Source organism: Equus caballus, chromosome 2, assembly GCF_041296265.1.
Source record: "Equus caballus isolate H_3958 breed thoroughbred chromosome 2, TB-T2T, whole genome shotgun sequence".
NCBI classification, from domain to species: Eukaryota; Metazoa; Chordata; class Mammalia; order Perissodactyla; family Equidae; genus Equus; species Equus caballus.
Window position 1 is genome coordinate 16,136,877 of NC_091685.1, and position 17,694 is coordinate 16,154,570.

At 52.8% G+C, this 17,694-nt stretch overlaps 1 protein-coding gene across 1 annotated transcript; it reads left to right on the forward strand.

Annotated features, from left to right (window-relative positions):
• Nucleotides 1–9,461: 9,461 nt before the first annotated feature.
• GUCA2A (guanylate cyclase activator 2A) lies at nucleotides 9,462–11,725 on the forward strand. Its single transcript, XM_001503167.4, has 3 exons — nucleotides 9,462–9,805; nucleotides 10,853–11,048; nucleotides 11,458–11,725. The coding sequence occupies exons 1-3, from the start codon at nucleotides 9,731–9,733 to the stop codon at nucleotides 11,520–11,522; spliced, it is 336 nt and encodes a 111-aa protein (XP_001503217.1). The 5' UTR covers nucleotides 9,462–9,730; the 3' UTR covers nucleotides 11,523–11,725.
• The last annotated feature ends 5,969 nt before the right edge of the window (nucleotides 11,726–17,694 follow it).

Genomic DNA, 17,694 nt, shown 5'->3' on the forward strand with positions numbered 1-17,694 from the left:
AAACCATGTAAGCATCAGTTAGCATTCATAGAAGGGGAGACTGCGTCTAAATGCCCTAGAATCTCCGAGCGATCTTGAAAGCCTCAAGCTAGAAGGGGCCTTTGAAATTACCTGATATAACCCCTACATTTTGTTGTTGAGAACACGGAGACCCAGAGAAGGAAAGTGACTTTGCTCAAAGTCACACATCTAGTTAGGGGAAAATTGGGGGGGTGTGGGGGAGAGGAATGGAGAATGTCATTTACCTGGCAGGAATTTAAAATTCCTACACATATTGTCTGATCTACACAAGAACCTGATACTGTAGTACTGTTATTGCCCCATGTTACAGAAGAAGAAACTGCTTCAGAGAGCTGAGGCACGATGCAGCTGTGTCCTGAATGCATTCCATCAAAGCACTCAAATTCAACTATGCAGTCTTGGCCAGAAAGAGACTGGAAACCTTATGTGGTAGTGAGTGTCCACCTGTGATGAACACGTGCCCCTCAGTGAGTGTGAGATGGAAAATTCAAACCTGTGACGAGAACTGGTATCTGGTTGCACGAGCAGCTCGCCGCTGAGTGTGATTCCAGTGCATAAACATACACACGTTCTGTACAACATTGCCCTTGGATGCGAGCCAGCTACTGCAAAGACAGACTATAACCAAGAATTAGAAAAACTGGCCCTGTTGGGCTTATTGAGACTTGATGTATTTGTCCCCAACATGGTGTCTTCCTAAAGGATTTTCAAGAGGGATTTTGCGCTTCCCTCCCTGTGTCTCTCCCTCCATGTGATACGTGACTAGTCAACATGTGCAAAGCACAAACTGGGGAAGTGGCTGCACCAGAGCCAGAATTCAACCCAGGTCAGGGCTGTCTCCTACTCCCAGCTCTCAAACAGGGCCGCTAAACAATGCTGACCCCAGAAGTGCAGAATAGGCCAGCTACCACTTATTACTTAAGATTACTTATTCCAAGCACTTGATGTAGATCATCATATTTACTCTTCAAATGTGTGGTCGATCCTGTTATTATCAACCTCATTTTGCAAATGAAGACTCTGAGCCACAAAGAGATTATCACTTGCCCAGGGTCATCTGGCTCGTAAGTGGGAGAGGTAATAATCATGGCAGCAGCAGTAGAGGCAGGATTTCAAACCTAGGCCATCCAGCCCCGGGGTCTGCCCTTCACTCCCGTGCTGACTGACAGTTCCTCAGCACTATGCCTTGAGCTATCTGGCCTAGAAGAGGGCCTTAGAACAAAGCAGTGAGGCTGCAGTGAGCACCGGAGGCCACCAGAGGGCGGAGGGCTGCCAGCTGTGTGCCTTTTCCATTTTGGAAAGTTTCCTTCATCGTTCGGGCTGTGTTCCCTTTCTCCACAGCCCCCAGAGCTGGGTGCTCCTAAGACACATGGGGACCCCAGTGACCAGCCCTCAGAATCTTCTGCCACAGAGCTTGCTGGAGAGAACCCCAGGAGCCCCTCCAGTGCTCAGCAACAGACACCGGTGGGGCCCACTGCAGAGCTGCCTCTGAGCCTGCTGCCCCGGCCCGGTCCTCCTGATGCCCACTGCCCTCCTGCTCCAAGGTCAGGGTGGGCAAGGTCACTCCACCCTAAACCCCAAGCTCTGAGTCTCCTGAGGCTCTGCTTTTCTGGGACCATTTGATGATGCTGGGGACTGGCATTGTTTAGGCAGGTATGGAGAGGGCCATGGCTGGGCCAGCCACACACCTTGCCACTGGGAGTCCTCTCTTGCCCTCCAGCCCTGCCTCAGCCTGAGCGGGCCTTGGTGTCCCCGCACACTGACTCCTGTGGCCATCACAACCATTATGGTTATTGCCACCATTTGCCAGGCCCTCTGCCCAGTACTTGACAGCCATTATCTGTGTTAGTACTCCCAACTGCCTTGTGAGGTTGGTGTCATTATCTCCCTTTTACTGCTGGACCTTGCCACTCAGAGAAGTGAAGTCATTCGTCCAAGGTCACAGCCAGTGAGAGGCTGGCAAGAGGATGGGAACTGATCTGCCGTATTCCGGTCTGCTCTTCCCACTGAGGCAAATTGCCTCTTCCACAACACTCCCGAGCTGCCCTTGACCTCCCTCAGGGCCAGTCACCACACCCCATCCCACCCCACCCCACCCCTGTGTGGGGCCTGAGTCAACGTCACTGTGGGTGAATGACACCCCTCATACCACAGACCCCAAGAGGTCAGAGAGGCAACTTCCTGTCCCAGACAATGGCAATAAAGACGTCTGAGGACACTTCACACCCTTCCCATGCCTGAGTGACGTCCATAGGCAGTGGCCTCCCTGGGAACAGTCCTCTGGTTCTGTGTGAGTGTGTGTGAGTGCATAAGTTGTGTGACTCTGTGTGTGTTTATCTGCAAGCCCTGTACCTGGACGTCTGTAAGTCAGGGTAACTGCAGGTGGTCGTGTGACTCTGTGCCCATGTAGCCCTGTGTGTGTGTGTGTGTGTGTGTGAGAGACTGTATGCGAGTGAGTCCTTGTATGTGTGTGCTTGTGGCACTGTGTGTTTGTGTGGTCATGTGTCTGTGGCTGGGTATGTGGTTGTGTAGCCTGTGTATTGTGACTGCGTGCCTTTGTGTGTGCTAATAAACTGCAGACAGGAGAGAAAGCTGCAGGGAGGGAGGGAGATGGCTCCTCAAATTCTGGCTCCTTCCTCCATTCTTAGCCTTATTAGCTGCTTGCATCTCCCCCAAGGGCCCATGTCCCTGGAGACGGGCACCTGGGATGGAGCTGGGTTCCCAGGCACTGTCAGGCTTAGGCCCTGCGAGTTCGTACAAATTAATTCCTCTCCTTTTCTCATCACATCCCTGGTCTTGCCCATGTCGCTGCTCTTGCCTACTATAGCCCTTTGAGCTGGGTCTCAGATCTGTCTATACCCGCTTCTGCCCCCGGGGAGCGCCTACACTGCCCCATCTATGGCTTCCTGGCCAGGCCAGAAGCTGGTCCGTTGTGAGCTGCTGGCCTGAGACTGAGCATTTCCCTGCAGGCCCCAAAGGCCAGAAAACTACAAGTGGTGATGGGAAGAACACAGCCTCTGGAGTCAGAAGAACTAGGAGTCCATCTGGGCAAGACCTTGCCCTCTCGGAGCCAGTTTCCTCATCTGTAAGATGGGGATGAAATGCTTTACCTCACAGTGTCGCTAAGACCACCCATGTGAAGTCGCATGGAAAGCAGCCAGCGTGGGCCCCGGCACATCTTAGGTCCCAAGGACTGATCTTCCCTTCCCTGTCCCTCCCTCCCTCTCTTCTCTTCCACGTGCAGTCTGTTGCTGCGTTGCCAAGACCAGTTGATTCTCCTGCCACACCATCCTTCCGATCACCCCTTGCCCTCCTGGAGCACAGCCATGGGAGGAGCACACCCCTCCCTCCTGGAGCACAGCCATGGGAGGAGCACACCCCTCCCTCCTGGACTAGTGCAGCAGCTGTACTGAGGTCTGCTCTCAGCACTGAGTGCCGGGGTGGGGTTCCTAGATCACAGTTCATCTCATGGTCTTCCCCTGCTCTGAGACCTCCAGTGGCTTCCCACTGTCACCAGGTTAAGGGCAAAACTCTTCAGCCTGGTACGTACAGCCTCCTCGGGCTGCCCGCCACAGCGGCTTTAGACACACTCTGCTTCTGCCCCGTCCTTCCTCCCTTCCCTCTGCGCTTCCTGCTGCCTTTGCCGTACAGCTCTCTGGGTCCAAATCTTCCCATCGATCCAGGCCCAGTCCAAATGCCACCTCCCCTTCATCCAGCGAGCATTCTTGGGTCTGACCCCAGGGGGACCCTCTCTGTGGCTCTCAGGATGCTCCCCGGGAGCCCCATGGATTCTGGGCCCATGGCCTATCCTCCCTCCAGCTCACGGTCCCCAGGGCTCGTGGCAGGAGCTCCAGCTGTGTCTCTTTCCTTCCCCCACAGCCTTCGGGTAGGATAGGTTGTCTCAGGGGGCCAATGCTCATGGCAGGCTGGGGGTAGGGGAGGAGGCGGCAGCTTCTGTCCCGCCCTGAGGAGCAGATGGTGAATGCAGCTCTCCCACCACCCGGCCCGGGCAGGCCACAGGGATGTGAGCCGGCGCCGCCGAGCAAACAACCAGACACACCCTCTGTCCACTGCCCAGCTGCCCCCTTGGAGCATCAAGGGGAAGGGCCTGCCCACCCAGGGCCTGGTGGAGGGAGGGAGTCCTCCACCCGAGCCTGGACTTGGGCTCAAGCCAATAAGCTTCAAATTCCAACTCGGCCATCCACTTTCTGTATGACATTGGGCACCCTCTTCTGAGACCCTCAGTTTCCTCTTCTGTAAAATGGGCATCATTGACCTACCTCATGGCTTCTGACTCAGTGGCTATTCCTTTCTTCTTCCCTTTCCCTAAACATGGGAGTCTGGGGCTAGGAAGACAGTGCAGGAGGTATGGGCTAAATAGAAGTTTAAGCTTTTCTTTGGCATTTATGAGGACTGGCTTCTGTTCTGGAATTTACAGCTTTGTGACTGCAGCCACCACGAAGTTCACCTGGCAATGAGTCTGAAAAGTTGTGCCTTCCTCTAGGCTGAGGTAGCCCCATGCTTGTGTCCACTTTTATGGTCTCTGTTGGCTGGGTGCCCTTGTGCAGTGCACTATCAATACAACTGTACACGGCACCTCTGTACGTACCCTCAGGAAAGTCCTGGTTTCTTAACCTCTCTGGGTCTCTGAGCTTCAGTTTACCATCTACAAAAATGGGGTTCTACATTATTTCCTATATATTTCCAGAGCTGTTAGGAGGTTCATAAACATTGTAATGTCTTCCTGGGGCAGTTCTGGACTCTCAGAGGAACTTGAGATTGTTACACCCTCCAGGACTTGTTTACAAGCAGGATGGGGAGGCTGTGAAATGCGGGCCACACCCTCTTCAAGGTCACTCAGATCAGTATGGCAGTCTCCAGACTCCCAGCTGGCTCTGCTCCAGGCCTTTCCTATGGGGGCCAGCCGAGGCCTCCAGCCTGCACAGAAGCAGAGCCAGGACTGGGAGGACCGGGCCCTAGTGGACCCAGCTGTAATGTGTGCCCTGGAACCATGTCGAGGTCACCCAAACCCAAGAGTTAAACAACCTCTGGGCCGGGAGGAACAGCATGAGCATGCTCACAGAGACCAGAGGGCGGCCAACAGCGGGAGGAGGCTCGGTCACCGCTGGCGGAGGGCAAGGGTGGCTGGGCTTTCCCGATGGTCTGGGTTCCACACCTGCAGAGGACACAGCCCTGAGCGAGTGCTCGATCAATGCTCCCTGCTATTGTTCACGTTATGATTATTACAAATACCACAGCTTCCTGATCCTCTGAGGGCTCGGGGGCACCCGCTAAGTGCCAGGCCCTGTATGACTTGCTGGGGCCACTGAGAGCAGGACACAGGCTCTGCTTTCCGGAGCTCGCAAGCAAGTGGGCAAGACAGGTGGTTCAGTAAGTTTTAAGATGGGGAAGTGCAGGGGTGGAGCCCAGAGGAGGTGGGGATGGTCTTAACCCAGGCTCACTGGGGCTAGGGGTTGCGAGGAAAGTTGCCTAGACAATCCGAAATTTGCAATGTAGTTGTCACTGTGTCCATTTTTCAGGTTCAGAAAGGTCAACAGCTGTTCACTGAGGCAGCTGAAACTCCTCGAACACAGCCCTGCCTGGGTCCAAAGTCAGGGGTCTTTCACCTGCAGCACCCAGGTGGGGGTCCCTTTCTTCCGGATCCACTCCTGGGGGTCTTTTGGGATCCAGGTTGAAGGTTGAGCAGGGGTCTGATTGTGAAGGGCCTTGAATGCCAGGCCAGGGAGTCCGGGCTTTCTCCTGAAGCTTTTGGGAGCCACTGATGGGTTTTCATGTGGGGAGGCAGGTAGTGGGGGTGGCATGGTCTGGAAAGAGGAGCAAGAGCTTGCCTCAAGAGGTGGCCTTGGATGTGGGAAGCCCAAACAACCCCAGACCCACCTGCTCCCAATCAGGGACGACAAGGGGCGTGGGGTGCCGGGGACCACTGCCTCAGGAGTCAGGTGTGGCCTGGGGGCTAGGAAGCCTGGGGTACTGGGAGGACCTGAGATCCAGCGCCCCGCAGCTTTAACCAGAAGGGGAAGGAGGGGGCCTGAACTGACGCCTGGGCCTGGGCTGGGCCAGGGAACTGGGGGCCAGGGAAGAGGAGCCATTCCCATTTCCCAGGGCAGCCGTCAGAGGTGGGGCTGGGTAGGGCAGAGCCCAAAGGGCTGAGGCCTAGGAGCCGTTTCCTCTTTCCCACAGCGTAGAGCTACGCCACTCCCACCACCTCCCCCCACTCCACCCCTGCCTTGCTCCAGGTGAGCCTCGACCAGGGTGCTAAGCGAGAAATAGGCTTCAGGCCCTGCAGCCCCCTCCGTGTCCCACTCCCGCTGCAGCTCAGCAGGGGAAAGACAGAAACAAAAGCGAGCCAGAAACAGGGCTCCTGCAGCCCAAGGCAGCCCCACCCATGCCCATCCTTCATGCTAAACCAAACCCCAACCCAGCGGAAGCCCCACTTCGTCCCAGATCCAACTGCAGTCAGAAAGCCAGCTCCAACCACGTTGCCAACTTCTGCTGCAGACTGGGCTCCCACCTCAAGCCCACCAAGGTGCCCCAGTCTAACTCCAGACCGGCCTCCGTGTCGCTTCCCATTTCCACCTCAACCCAATCCTAACGGCAGCCCTGACTCCAGACCTAACCCTGACGCTCGCCCATCCCCAGCCTCAGCTCCAGTCTAACCCCGATCCTAACCCAAACCCCAATTCAAACCCTAACTGGAACACCTGTCTCTAACGTCGCTTTATTTTACCCTAACTTTACCCCAGCCCCAACCAGTAACCTAAGGCTGATTGTAACCCAGCTTTCACCCTAATCTGTCTCAACTCCACCCAAGCCCAGTGCCAAGCCCAGCACCAACCTCACTGCACTCCTGATCCCTACTTGGTGCTCACCTCCATCCAGTCTCGGTAGCTCCTTCCTCACGCTGATATCCAGCCTCCCTTTTAACCCAAACTTCATCTACAACCCTGACGTAGCCTATCCCATCCCTCCCCATCCCCTGGGGCTCACTCCCACCCAGCTCTCAGCCAGCAGAGGCCACCATGTGGCCGGACTGGACATGGAGACCTTGGTGTACACACACACACCCTGCACACATACATCTCAGTGTACACACACACACCTCAGTGTACACACACACCCCCTGCACACACACACCTCAGTGTACACACACACACTTCAACATACACACACACATGCCTCAGCACACACTCGCCCCCCGCCCCCACCCCCCCCCCCCAGGGGGGAGGAAGTCCAGTCTAGCTCTGAGACAGCCTGGGAGGGCAGGTGGACCAAGGTTTTCTTTGTAGTTCTCACTCTGTCGGCTCTGGTCCCTCCAATTCCTTCTTCAATGTTGACTCTCCCCACCAGGGATTTCTCCCCACCCTCCTCTTCGGAGCCGAGCCAGCTTCCTTTGAGGCTTAGAACAATGGAGCTCCCAGGGCTTCCTTTCTTCCTCGTCCTAGGGGCCCTGCTCACAACAGAATGCAATGAACACACACTGTGCCAGGACACAGTCCTCATGGGGGTCAGAGTCTAGCCGGGCAGAGACACACACCTAAGTAATCCCACCCAACAAGATCCCCCAGTAGGGAAATGTACCTGATTTTATGGAAACTAAGAGAGGTTATTTAGTTGAGGATGCAGTGGGGGTTATTTGATCTGGGCCTTAAAGTCTGAGTAGGAGTTCACCTAGTAACAAGGGAAGAAAAGCCTTCCAGGCAGATGGAACAGCATGTTCAAAGTCAAGGAGGTGTGTTCAAGAAGGGTAGGGGAGGTGAGCCCAGCAGGAAAGGCCAGCATGGGGGAGATTAAGCTGAGCTAGTTGCAGGAGGTGGAGCAGAAGGGGAGGGCACACATAGGGGAATAGTTGGCAGTCAGAAACTGCCGGACTGAGGAGGTTAGGGGAGCGGGGGCAAACGAATTGGGAGGGAGGGGGAGGAATTGAGGACAATCTGAGGCTGAAGGACAGGCAGGACAGCAGGATCATCACAGGACGAGGATAGGCTGTGGCTCAGACAGGCAAGCTGTCACCAGAGGGGCTAACAGGGACCAGAGGTTGCTGCTGCTATTGATAAAAATACTAATAACTGAATGGCCCTTTCCTGAGTGTTTTCTGTGTGCCAGGCATTGAGTGAAGCATTTTTGTAAGTTCATTTAATCCTGAAAATAACCCCACAATGTAGGCATTATTGTTGTTTGGTCCCCACAGAGGACACAAGGGACACTGCGGCTCAGAGATGGGAAACAACCTGACCAAGTTTGCACACACTGGAATTGGGCAGTAGGTGGGACTTGAACCCAGAGCTGAGTCCCTCCTCAATGTCATAGTGGCCGAACCCAGTACACTCATGCACCACATAACCACGCTTCCGTCAACCACAGACCGCATATATGACGGTGGTCCCATAGGATTAGTACCACGGAGCCTAGGTGTGCAGTGGGCTCTACCATCTAGTTGTATAAGTACTGTAGGAGAGGAAGAAATTTTACTCCACCCTTTTAGGTTCTTCTGGCTGGTCTAAGGATTAAATTGACATGAGACAGATTAACAGGAGAAAAACAAACAAAAGTTTTAATAACATGGGAGAAACCCAGGAAAACTGAGTAACACCAAAATGGCCAAAGCCCTCACCTTCAATACCATCCTCAGCTACAGACAAAAGAAGATGTTGGGGGTGGTGAGAGTCATCGGGGACTCAAAGGGAAGGAAGGCAATTCACAGGTAGGTGAAAAGACTCGAAGTTTGGAAAACAAGTGTTTGGCCACCCAGAAAGAGAAGAACACAGAGGGGAGCCCAACAAGCCAGCTTTTCTGGGTTCCTCCCTGTCTACCACCTGGTTCATGTTATGCTAGGGACATTTTTGGGTGGCAAATTTTGTTTCCCTTCAGTACACTCGAGCGTGTTCGCACGATGATGAAATCACCCAAAGAAGCAATTCTCAGAACGTATCCACGTCGTTAAGCCACAGGTGACTGTACCTGCCTCGGTCTGCAACCTCATCTCTCATCATCTGAAACCCCTTGCAGTCCCCCTTCTCCCACTAGACTGAATTACTCACATTTCCCTGAATATTCCAGACCTATCTCATCTCCTGGCTGTCCCACATGTGGCATCCTCTACCAAGAGGATGACCTCTTGGTAATGCAAGAAATGGCCTTCTACCCCCAGCCCCTTCTCTGAGAAAATTTCCACCCATTCTCCAGAACTCAGCGCCTGCACGACCTCCTTTGGGAACCTTCCTGAACTGTTCTGCCCCTGGGCTGGGTGAGTTGGCCCCTCCATTCCCCACCCCCATCCGCGCCCACTCCCTAATCACCCTGCATTGCCACCTGACCACCCTGTATTGTCTGGGCCTCCCTCCTCAAGGGCTGGGCCGGGTCTGCAGCCCCGCCCCAGCCCCACCCCATCCTGGCCCAGAGCAGCTGTCAGTGAGCGCGTGTGGTTGGTGAATGACTGCAGGATCAGCCGGCTGTGGGTTAAAATGGGAGCCCAGAGAGGGGCTGAAGCTCTGCCAGCCTCCTGGGACTGAACTCTTATCTGCCAGGGCTGTCTAGAGCCTTATTTGATTAGGCCTGACTTGACAAGCAAGCACATGAGACACTTGACAAAGGCTCCTGGGTTACTCAGTAACCTTGCCCTCTTTAAAAGCCTCACTGTTTCCCCCTGGCATCCAGAACCAGCCACTTCTCTCTCTCGGGCACTGCTGCCATGAACACCTTCCTGCTCTCTGCACTGTGCCTCCTCTGGGTGCAGGCCGCCCTGGCAGGTGGAGTCACGGTGCAGGTAAGTCCTCTGCCCCTATCCTGGCCAGACAGCTCTCTGTCCCCAGAGCCCAGGGCCTGTCCCCTGAGAGAGTACCCCCTCTCTGGGGCTGGAGTGGGGTTCTGTTCAAGGATTGGCTCTTCCTCTGGGAGCCCCTTCTCAGTCCTGCCTCAGACACCTTCCCTTTCAAACTTGGAGGAGAAAACACCAGGTAGAGAGAAGAGAAATAACCATTTGGGAGAGGTGGGTGATCAGCTGATTGACTGAGTGCTTACCATAGGCCAGGCTCCTCCAGTATCTCGCTGTGGCCCATGAGCACCCTGGGAAGAAGAGATTATCAGTCCCATTTTTGAGAGGAGGAACACTGAGCCTCAGAGCCGATGGGCACATGGCTGGGAAGTGAAGGAGCTGGATTCAGTTCCAGATTTTAACTCAGTCCTGTACTCAGCCAGGGCACGGGCCTGACATCCTGAGGTCCTGACGGAAGGGCGTGTCCAGTGGCATGGATGCCAGCAGCAGGCTAGTTTGGCACCTGCAGAGGCCCCTGCTCTCTATCACATCACAGCAGGTCCCAGGAGGGCCTCTGATTCCTTCTCAGACATCACCCGGGCAGCAGGCTGGAGCTGGGGGCCAGGTGATCAGCTGGCACCGCTCTCAGGCAGGGGTGAAGACAGCCTGCGCATGGCCACAGGGAACCAGGATGCCCGGGTCTTGGTCCCAGCTCTGTGCCTCTCCCTAAAACTCAGCACAGTGGCACCCACTAATAGGGAGCTATTGTGTCCCTGACACTTCACATCCGTTTTCTCCATTCCTCATGAAACATGCAGAACCTAAGCCTCCCAGAGCATAATGACCTGTCCGTGGTCACAGCAAAACTAGGATTCAAGTCCAGTGTCTGCCTGTGAGGCCTGAGCTCTGAGCCCCTCATATTGCCCTGCAGAGAAGCGTCGGGTTCCTAGACGCCGCAAGCACTGCTTGAGCCCCCTGAGGCTGGAGAGGCGCCGGTCCTGGGGGAACGGCCAGGGAACAGGCTGCAGCCTGGCCTCACACTCCACCTTTCTCTCTCAGGATGGAGAGTTCTCCTTTTCTCTGGAGTCAGTGAAGAAGCTCAAGGACCTCCGGGAGCTCCAGGCGCCCAGCACTAGGAACCGCAGAGAGGTTGATGGATCCCTGGCTCCCATCCTCTGTAGGTACCCGAAGTTTCCGGAAGAACTCAAGCCTATCTGCAAAGAGCGCAACGCCCGGGAGATCCTCCAGAGGCTGGGTGAGCAGCCTCCTCTCTGATTGGTGGGGCTTGGGAATTCCCTGATTGGTGCACTTGAGGGAGACCTGTGTTCTGATTGGTGGGATTTGGAGGCAGGCTCTGCTCTGATTGGTGGGTCTGTAAGCCCTCTGCTGTAATTAGTGTTCTAAGTTGTAATTGGCAAGGCTAACTTTAGGGAAATCCTCACACTGATGCGTTGGTAACGCTGCATCCCGGTTCGTCTGGTCTTAGCTGTAGCTCTTTTCTGGGTAGAATCTCCGCTCTGATTGGTGGGCATGGAAAGCCCAGCCGGTCAGAGAGGACAGGCCTGGGTTTCTCCTGGGGGCTCAGTGGCGGATGTCCAAGCTCTGGCTTAAGGGAGGGTGGAAGCTTTGACAGACTCTCACGGAGCCCCATCTCTCCCGTCCAGAGACCATCGCCCAGGACCCACGCATGTGTGAGATCTGTGCCTTCGCTGCCTGTGCCGGATGCTAGAACGGCTGGTGCTCGCTGCCTTCTGCCCCTCCCCTGCAGGATGCTCCCACTGCCCGCAGCGCAAGCTGCCATGCCCCTCAAAGGAGGAGGGTGGAGTGAGGAGAGAGCAGCCTGCGGAGGCCCAGCCCCTGGCCCCATCGGAGCTGCTGGGTGCTTCCCAAGACCCGCTCCAACCGTCAGCTAATAAACCAGATTCCAGAGTGCTCCTGGTGTGGCCTTTATTCCTTCCTTCATCCGTCAGTCCACTCATCATCCAGCTTTATGGATGCTACCCTGCCCTGGCAAGCTCAGGGGTCAGTGTGTGAAGCTCCTGGGGCTGCCACCACACACAGGCACCCAGGGGCCTGAATCTCTGGACCACCCACGGGGGAGGTGGAACTTTTGCTTTTCTTTCACATCTCCTGGGGTCACCAAAGTCACCAAGCCATATGTAAGCACAGGAGTCTGTGGGGCCTTAGATGTCCAACACAGACACTTGACTGGCTATGAGATCAGCCCTGAGCTCTAGAGTGACAGGTGTAGTCTTGCCTCCTGCTCTCCCTCAGCGCCCGCACCCCAAGCTACAGCTCTCACCCTTTCCTCTGCGCCTCTCACCTCTGCACTGCGCTCTTCCGGCTCTCCTGGACAGCGGACTCCTACTCCGGCGCCAGGGCTTCGCTCCACGGCCTCTCCTCGGAAGCCTTACCCCACACCCCAGGGAAGAGTCTTCATGCTCCCACTGTGCTCTTCGTGCCCGCTGGGCACTCTGATTACCCACACCACTTGCACAGCTCTGGCCACCACGTGGTAGAATGGCTTCTGTGCCTGGGGAAGGCTCTCTGATTCTGAGGGGGTGAGGGCCCCCCTGGGGATGATGACATGAGAATGTTACACAGGGCAGGGAAAGCAAGAGCGGTACAAGTCTAGCCCGCGTGCCAGCCCCGGGTCTTCCACATGCTGTGTGAGGTTAGGAATGTCGCTTTTCCTCTCTCTGTCTCAGTCTCCTCCTCTGTAAAACTGAGAGAGTAATAGCACCTGCCTCCCAGGCCAGGTGAAATAATGCATAAATGTGTGTCATGCCCGAAAGTTCAGCCCATATGTAAAAGTGAGAGAATTCAAAAAATGGTACAAACAAATAAACCAAAGGAAGGGGAGTGGGGTCAAGCTGAGAATGACTCAGAGAGGGGTGAGGTGCGGAGGGAGGCCTGTTGGCAAAGGTAGAGGGAATGAGGACAAAGGAGGGAACCAGCATCCTCCTTGGAGTGGAGGGTGGAGGGACACTGGCCACAGGGTGACTGGGGCGGGAGTCCCTGGGCTGCAGAATCCAGAGGATGGGACGTCTTCCAGACCAAGGTTAGGCAAGGCTTTGTGAAAGGGGAGGGGAGGTGGGCGTTTGATTACGCTTGGGGTGGATGGAATTTCAAAACCACTGTGGAGGTAGGGAGACAGAGGGCATTCCAGAGGGTAGGGTTGGGGGAAGGTGCAGGGCACTGGATGGGCTCAGCCTGGACAGGGTGGAGCCCCAGAGGCACAAAGGGCTGGGTTTGAGCCTGATCACATCATTTGCAAGCCGTGTCTCCCTCTCTGAGAGTTGTCTTCCTCATCTGAAAAGGGAATATTCACAGATCCTGCCTCCTGAGGTTGCAGGGGGATTCAATGAGACGTGTGGTGGGGTAAGAGTCATTTAATGCTTCCACTCTGGAGCCGAACTCTCTGGGTGGGAATCCTGGCTCTGCCTGTTACCAGCTGGATGACTTGGGCAGGTTACTTAGCCTCTTGTCTCCTCAGTTTCTTCATCTGCAAAATGAGGATGACAAGAATCCCTACTTCATAGAGTTAAGGGAAGATTAAAATAGGTAACATAGAAAAAGCTCTTAGAGCTCCACCGGGCCCTAGTGAGCACTTTGCCGATGCTACTATTAGTATTATTTCTGTGTGGATCGCTCACCTGTGCCTGCTACATAGTCAGTGCTCAGTCAGTGGCAATTCCCTTCGCTGCCTCCTCCCCAGGCAGGTGGGAACCCAGCACAGCTGAAGGGAGTGTAGGAGATGAGGCCAGATGGCACATGGGCTCAGTATAGACTTGAGAGGTAACACTGGGGAGCCATAGAAGGGTAGGGAGCACCCTCAGAGCAGCGCTGCAATGTTCCTCTGGCATCGTGGGCATGGAAAGCCTGCAGGATGCAGGGCAGGGAGCAGCTCTGACCTGGCTGGGTAGTGTGATAAGGGCCTGTGGGGGATCAGAATTGGCCACATCGAAGTGCGTCTCTTTGGCTTATTTTTAAGAACAAAAGACTCTAAAAGAAACTTTGACCTTCCCCCTAACTACCTGAAATAAATTCAAAATAAAGGCCTGTCCCTGGGACAGGCCATCACCATAGGTAACTCTGGGTATTGGTAGACTGGGAGGATCCTTGCTAAGCCCACTCTTATCAAAGTTCTGTCTGGCAAACATTTGCTTTTCCATTTCCACATGAATTGCCTTCCTCCCCTTTGAAGTCCCAAACCACTACTCCCAACAGCCTCCTTTGTCTTTAGCTGAAGATAGTGTTGAAGCTGGCAGCTCGGCCATCTTGGCAAGTTACCAGGTTTCCTGGGTCTCTCCCATGTATACCTGTTATAAAGCTTTGTTTGATTTTCTCCTGTTATTCTGTCTCGTGTCAATTAAATTTGTAACCCCAGCCAGAAGGACCTGGAGTGGGCAGAGGATTTGTCTTTCTCCCCTATGGTTTGGTGACAAGGATGGGACAAAACTTCGCTGCCTGGATGCTGCTCACTCCTGGACTTCTGCAGCCAAGAGATCCTGGACCCCTGATAAGAGCTGACAGGAAGTAAGAATTCCTACCATGTCGGTCTCCCGGATCTCTGCCCACAGAGTCCAATGGAAGTGAGAGTGGTGAGGGTTTTTGCTTTTCTAAATTTAGGTTAGCAGGAGAAATATTGGTGAAGCTAGCTTCTTGGACTCAGCGACTCTAGGAAATTTGCTTGAGTATTCATTGGTTGTAGATCTTTTTCCTCCCAGAGATAGTCACTATTTTTCCTGTCCCTCTCTTTGTTGTCATTTGTCATAAGACACAGACATCTCTATAAGCCTGTTGTCTGTGACTATGTGCATGAGGTGAAAGCTGTTGCTAAGGGCATCTTGAGAGACAAAAAGCTGCAAATTTGGTGGGCACAGGTGGAGCAGTTAGGAGCCATTAGAGTGCATGCCACCTCAGGAAGTCTCCCGTGAAAGGCTAAGTTGGTCACAGAACAAGGTAGGTGACACAGGTGTCTCCCCCAACCAACTTCAAGAAAACGTCTATGCAATGACGAGGTACTCTGTAAAGCACACACAATCCCCAACCCTGTGGCATCTCCCTCCCAGGTATTATTCTGGCCCCAAGAGACCCAAGGCTTAGCTAACGCTGTTAATGTGCGTATCAGATGAGGTTTTTCTTTTGTCTTGTTCTGGGTCTTGAGAGCTTGGCTTTGTGACCTTTCTGATCTCTGCCATTGGGAGGATGCACGTACCAGCACACATCTTGGCAGCCAGTCGAGTAGACTGGGGTTCTGGGAGACCTTCTCTTTGTCCAGCTTTGTCAGCTCTAAGGGGAGTTTGTCGTAAAGGGTCCCAGTTGATTTCAAAAGGGGCATTTGTCCTCTCAACCTTCATTACTTGTTGTGCAATCAAACCCTTTGTTTTCTTAGACTAATTTTGGGGGTGAACCTTCTGGATCTCTTTTGGGGACATCTCTTGCAGCCATGGTTAAGTTTATTGGTATAAGTTGTTGTTAAGATCCTACTCATTAACGTGACCAGACGATGGATCATTTAAATTGGGAAAACTTCTAAATTGGAGGAAAAAACTTGTGAGAGCTCTCATCGTACTTTCTATTGGTGCCCATGAGAAAGCCAAATTAAAAATGAAACACACACAAACATAATGATGACTAGACTTAAAATCCTGACTCATGTTACATTTGAGAAAATGTAAAAGTATAAATGTTGATAAGATTAAAAGGTTGTAATGTTTGAGCTAATTTTATGTAGAGAGGTTATATCAACTTTTCCTGAGTGTGTTTTAGAATGTCTTGCTGCGAATGCTTCCTCTATCCAAAATTATAAGACCAAGACCTGTTGATAAAATCCTAATGAAAGCTATGATTAGAGGTGTAAGAGTTGATGGAACTCAGATGAAATTTTGTAGAAAAATTAATATATTTATGGGCTCTTATGTGAGGTGATCGCATCTCTTTTTGCCTGATTGTATTAGAGATTGTACTGTGGGGGCAGACATTGTGTCTCACTGGGGAAAGGGGACGTTTCCCATGCCTGACTGTAAGACAGCATATAAATCTGCCCTCCAGACACTGTTAACTAAACTTACAAAAGGGAAGTCAATACGGTCGCCTGAGCCCACACAGCGTCATAAAAGCTGGAGGCTAACATCAGGTGCTAATACAAATGCTAATAAAATACTGCCTCTGCTACTAAGGTACATTGGTCTAGGGTTAAATTATACACTTATGACAAGAGATTTCCACCTATTGAGATTCTCACTTATTGAGGTATATTGGGTAACTATTAAGGTTCAAAGCTGATTTGGCTTGAACTAAAAAGCCTGACTTGTGGCTTATCAAACATACATTGTACATCTGCTTAAACACTGCAGTAAAGAATGCACTCTCTGGGCTGGCCCCCTCGCCGAGTGGTTAAGTTCGCACGCTCCGCTTTGGTGGCCCAGGGTTTTGCTGGTTCAGATCCTGGGCTCAGACATGAACCGCTCGTCAGGCCATGCTGAGGCAGCGTCCCGCATGCCACAACTAGAAGGACCTACAACTAGAATAGTCAACTATGTACTCAGGGGCTTTGGGGAGAAGAGAAAAAAATAAAAGAAGATTGGCAGCAGCGGTTAGCCCAGGAGCCAATCTTTTAAAAAAAAACTCACTCTCTTAAGATAAGGATGCATCCTTCCCCTCCTACGCCCTAATGGTAACAACACCCTATTGGTAATGCCCTATTGGTAACACTCGGGTTAGTCCCTTTCCTGACATCAGGGTCATGTTGACCTGCTAATTTGCAACTGAATACCTCTTTGAAATTTTGATGAAAATGTATCCTGGGTGTGTTTAACGTATCTTCTTTGTTCTGTAAAGATAGAAGACTGTGCTGAAACCCATGCTTCTCCAGAACCCCTTCTATGGCTTTCCCGGGTTATAGTCCTCACTCTGGCTTATAATAAACTCATCCCAATTTTGATTTATAGGTTGATTATGGATTATCTGCGTCAACATTTCTTGGTGTAGTTGTGGCCGGATTTCAGAGAAATCCATCGGCGACCCCCTGAAATCTACACTGAACTGGCATTTGGTATCAATAGGGGCCCATTGAGCCCCCCACCAGATCACTGAATTCTTCAGGTGACCCTGGTGAGTTCTCCTGAAACCTGGACCTCCTTATTTTAAGTCGACAGTCTGGAATTTATATGAGCTGTTTCAATCTTTAAGACTAGGTGTCTTAGGGGGGTACCAGTACATACCCTAGGTAAGAGGAACCTAGAGGGGGAGTTCCTAGAAAAGGGAAACCTAGGGGGGCATTTCCTAGGCCAGGGGATCCTAGAGGGAACTTTGGAGTGAATGGGGCAGGCTGACCTTTTTAATCTGGCTTTAAATTGGAAGGAATTGTGTTTATAGAGTCCAAACAAACTGTTTGATAGAGAAATGAGAGACTGAATGTGTTCACCTCCAAAGAAAAGGGACATTGCTCCTCCTGGCTGAAAGGTGTTCTCAGGTGACTGAGAACCTTAGTGGGAGCATCAGAGGATCAAATGCCTCTTGATGTGCAGTGGTCCCATGGGGAACTCCACTATCATTCACCTTAATTAATTACAGGCTCGTCCGGGGAAGCTCATAAAGGGTTGGTCACCGGAGCTGTGAGCCCCCACGGTGGTTTTAGGATGCCAGCAGGAGAAACTGAGGCATGTAAGAGAGTGTTTACGACCTTTTTTTAGGGAGTAACACTCACAAGGAGTACATCTCTGACCCACTACACTGCCCCTAGGAATTGTTCAGACTTCATAGCAAAACAAAACTAAAAGAAAAGTGGGAAATTGAGCTTTTAAAAGCTGACCAGTTCCTGAATGGGCAGCCTCACTTCCAAACTCGGGCTGACTTCATGCTGTGACTTGCAAATGATTAACGGAATGAGTATA

What these genes read in the sequence shown, in the direction of transcription:
- GUCA2A (XM_001503167.4), top strand. Translation starts at nt 9,731, where the DNA reads ATGAACACCTTCCTGCTCTCTGCACTGTGCCTCCTCTGGGTGCAGGCC. An exon ending in CAGGTGGAGTCACGGTGCAG is followed by an intron (nt 9,806 to 10,852) that starts GTAAGTCCTCTG and finishes TTTCTCTCTCAG; the next exon opens with GATGGAGAGTTCTCCTTTTC. An exon ending in GGAGATCCTCCAGAGGCTGG is followed by an intron (nt 11,049 to 11,457) that starts GTGAGCAGCCTC and finishes TCTCCCGTCCAG; the next exon opens with AGACCATCGCCCAGGACCCA.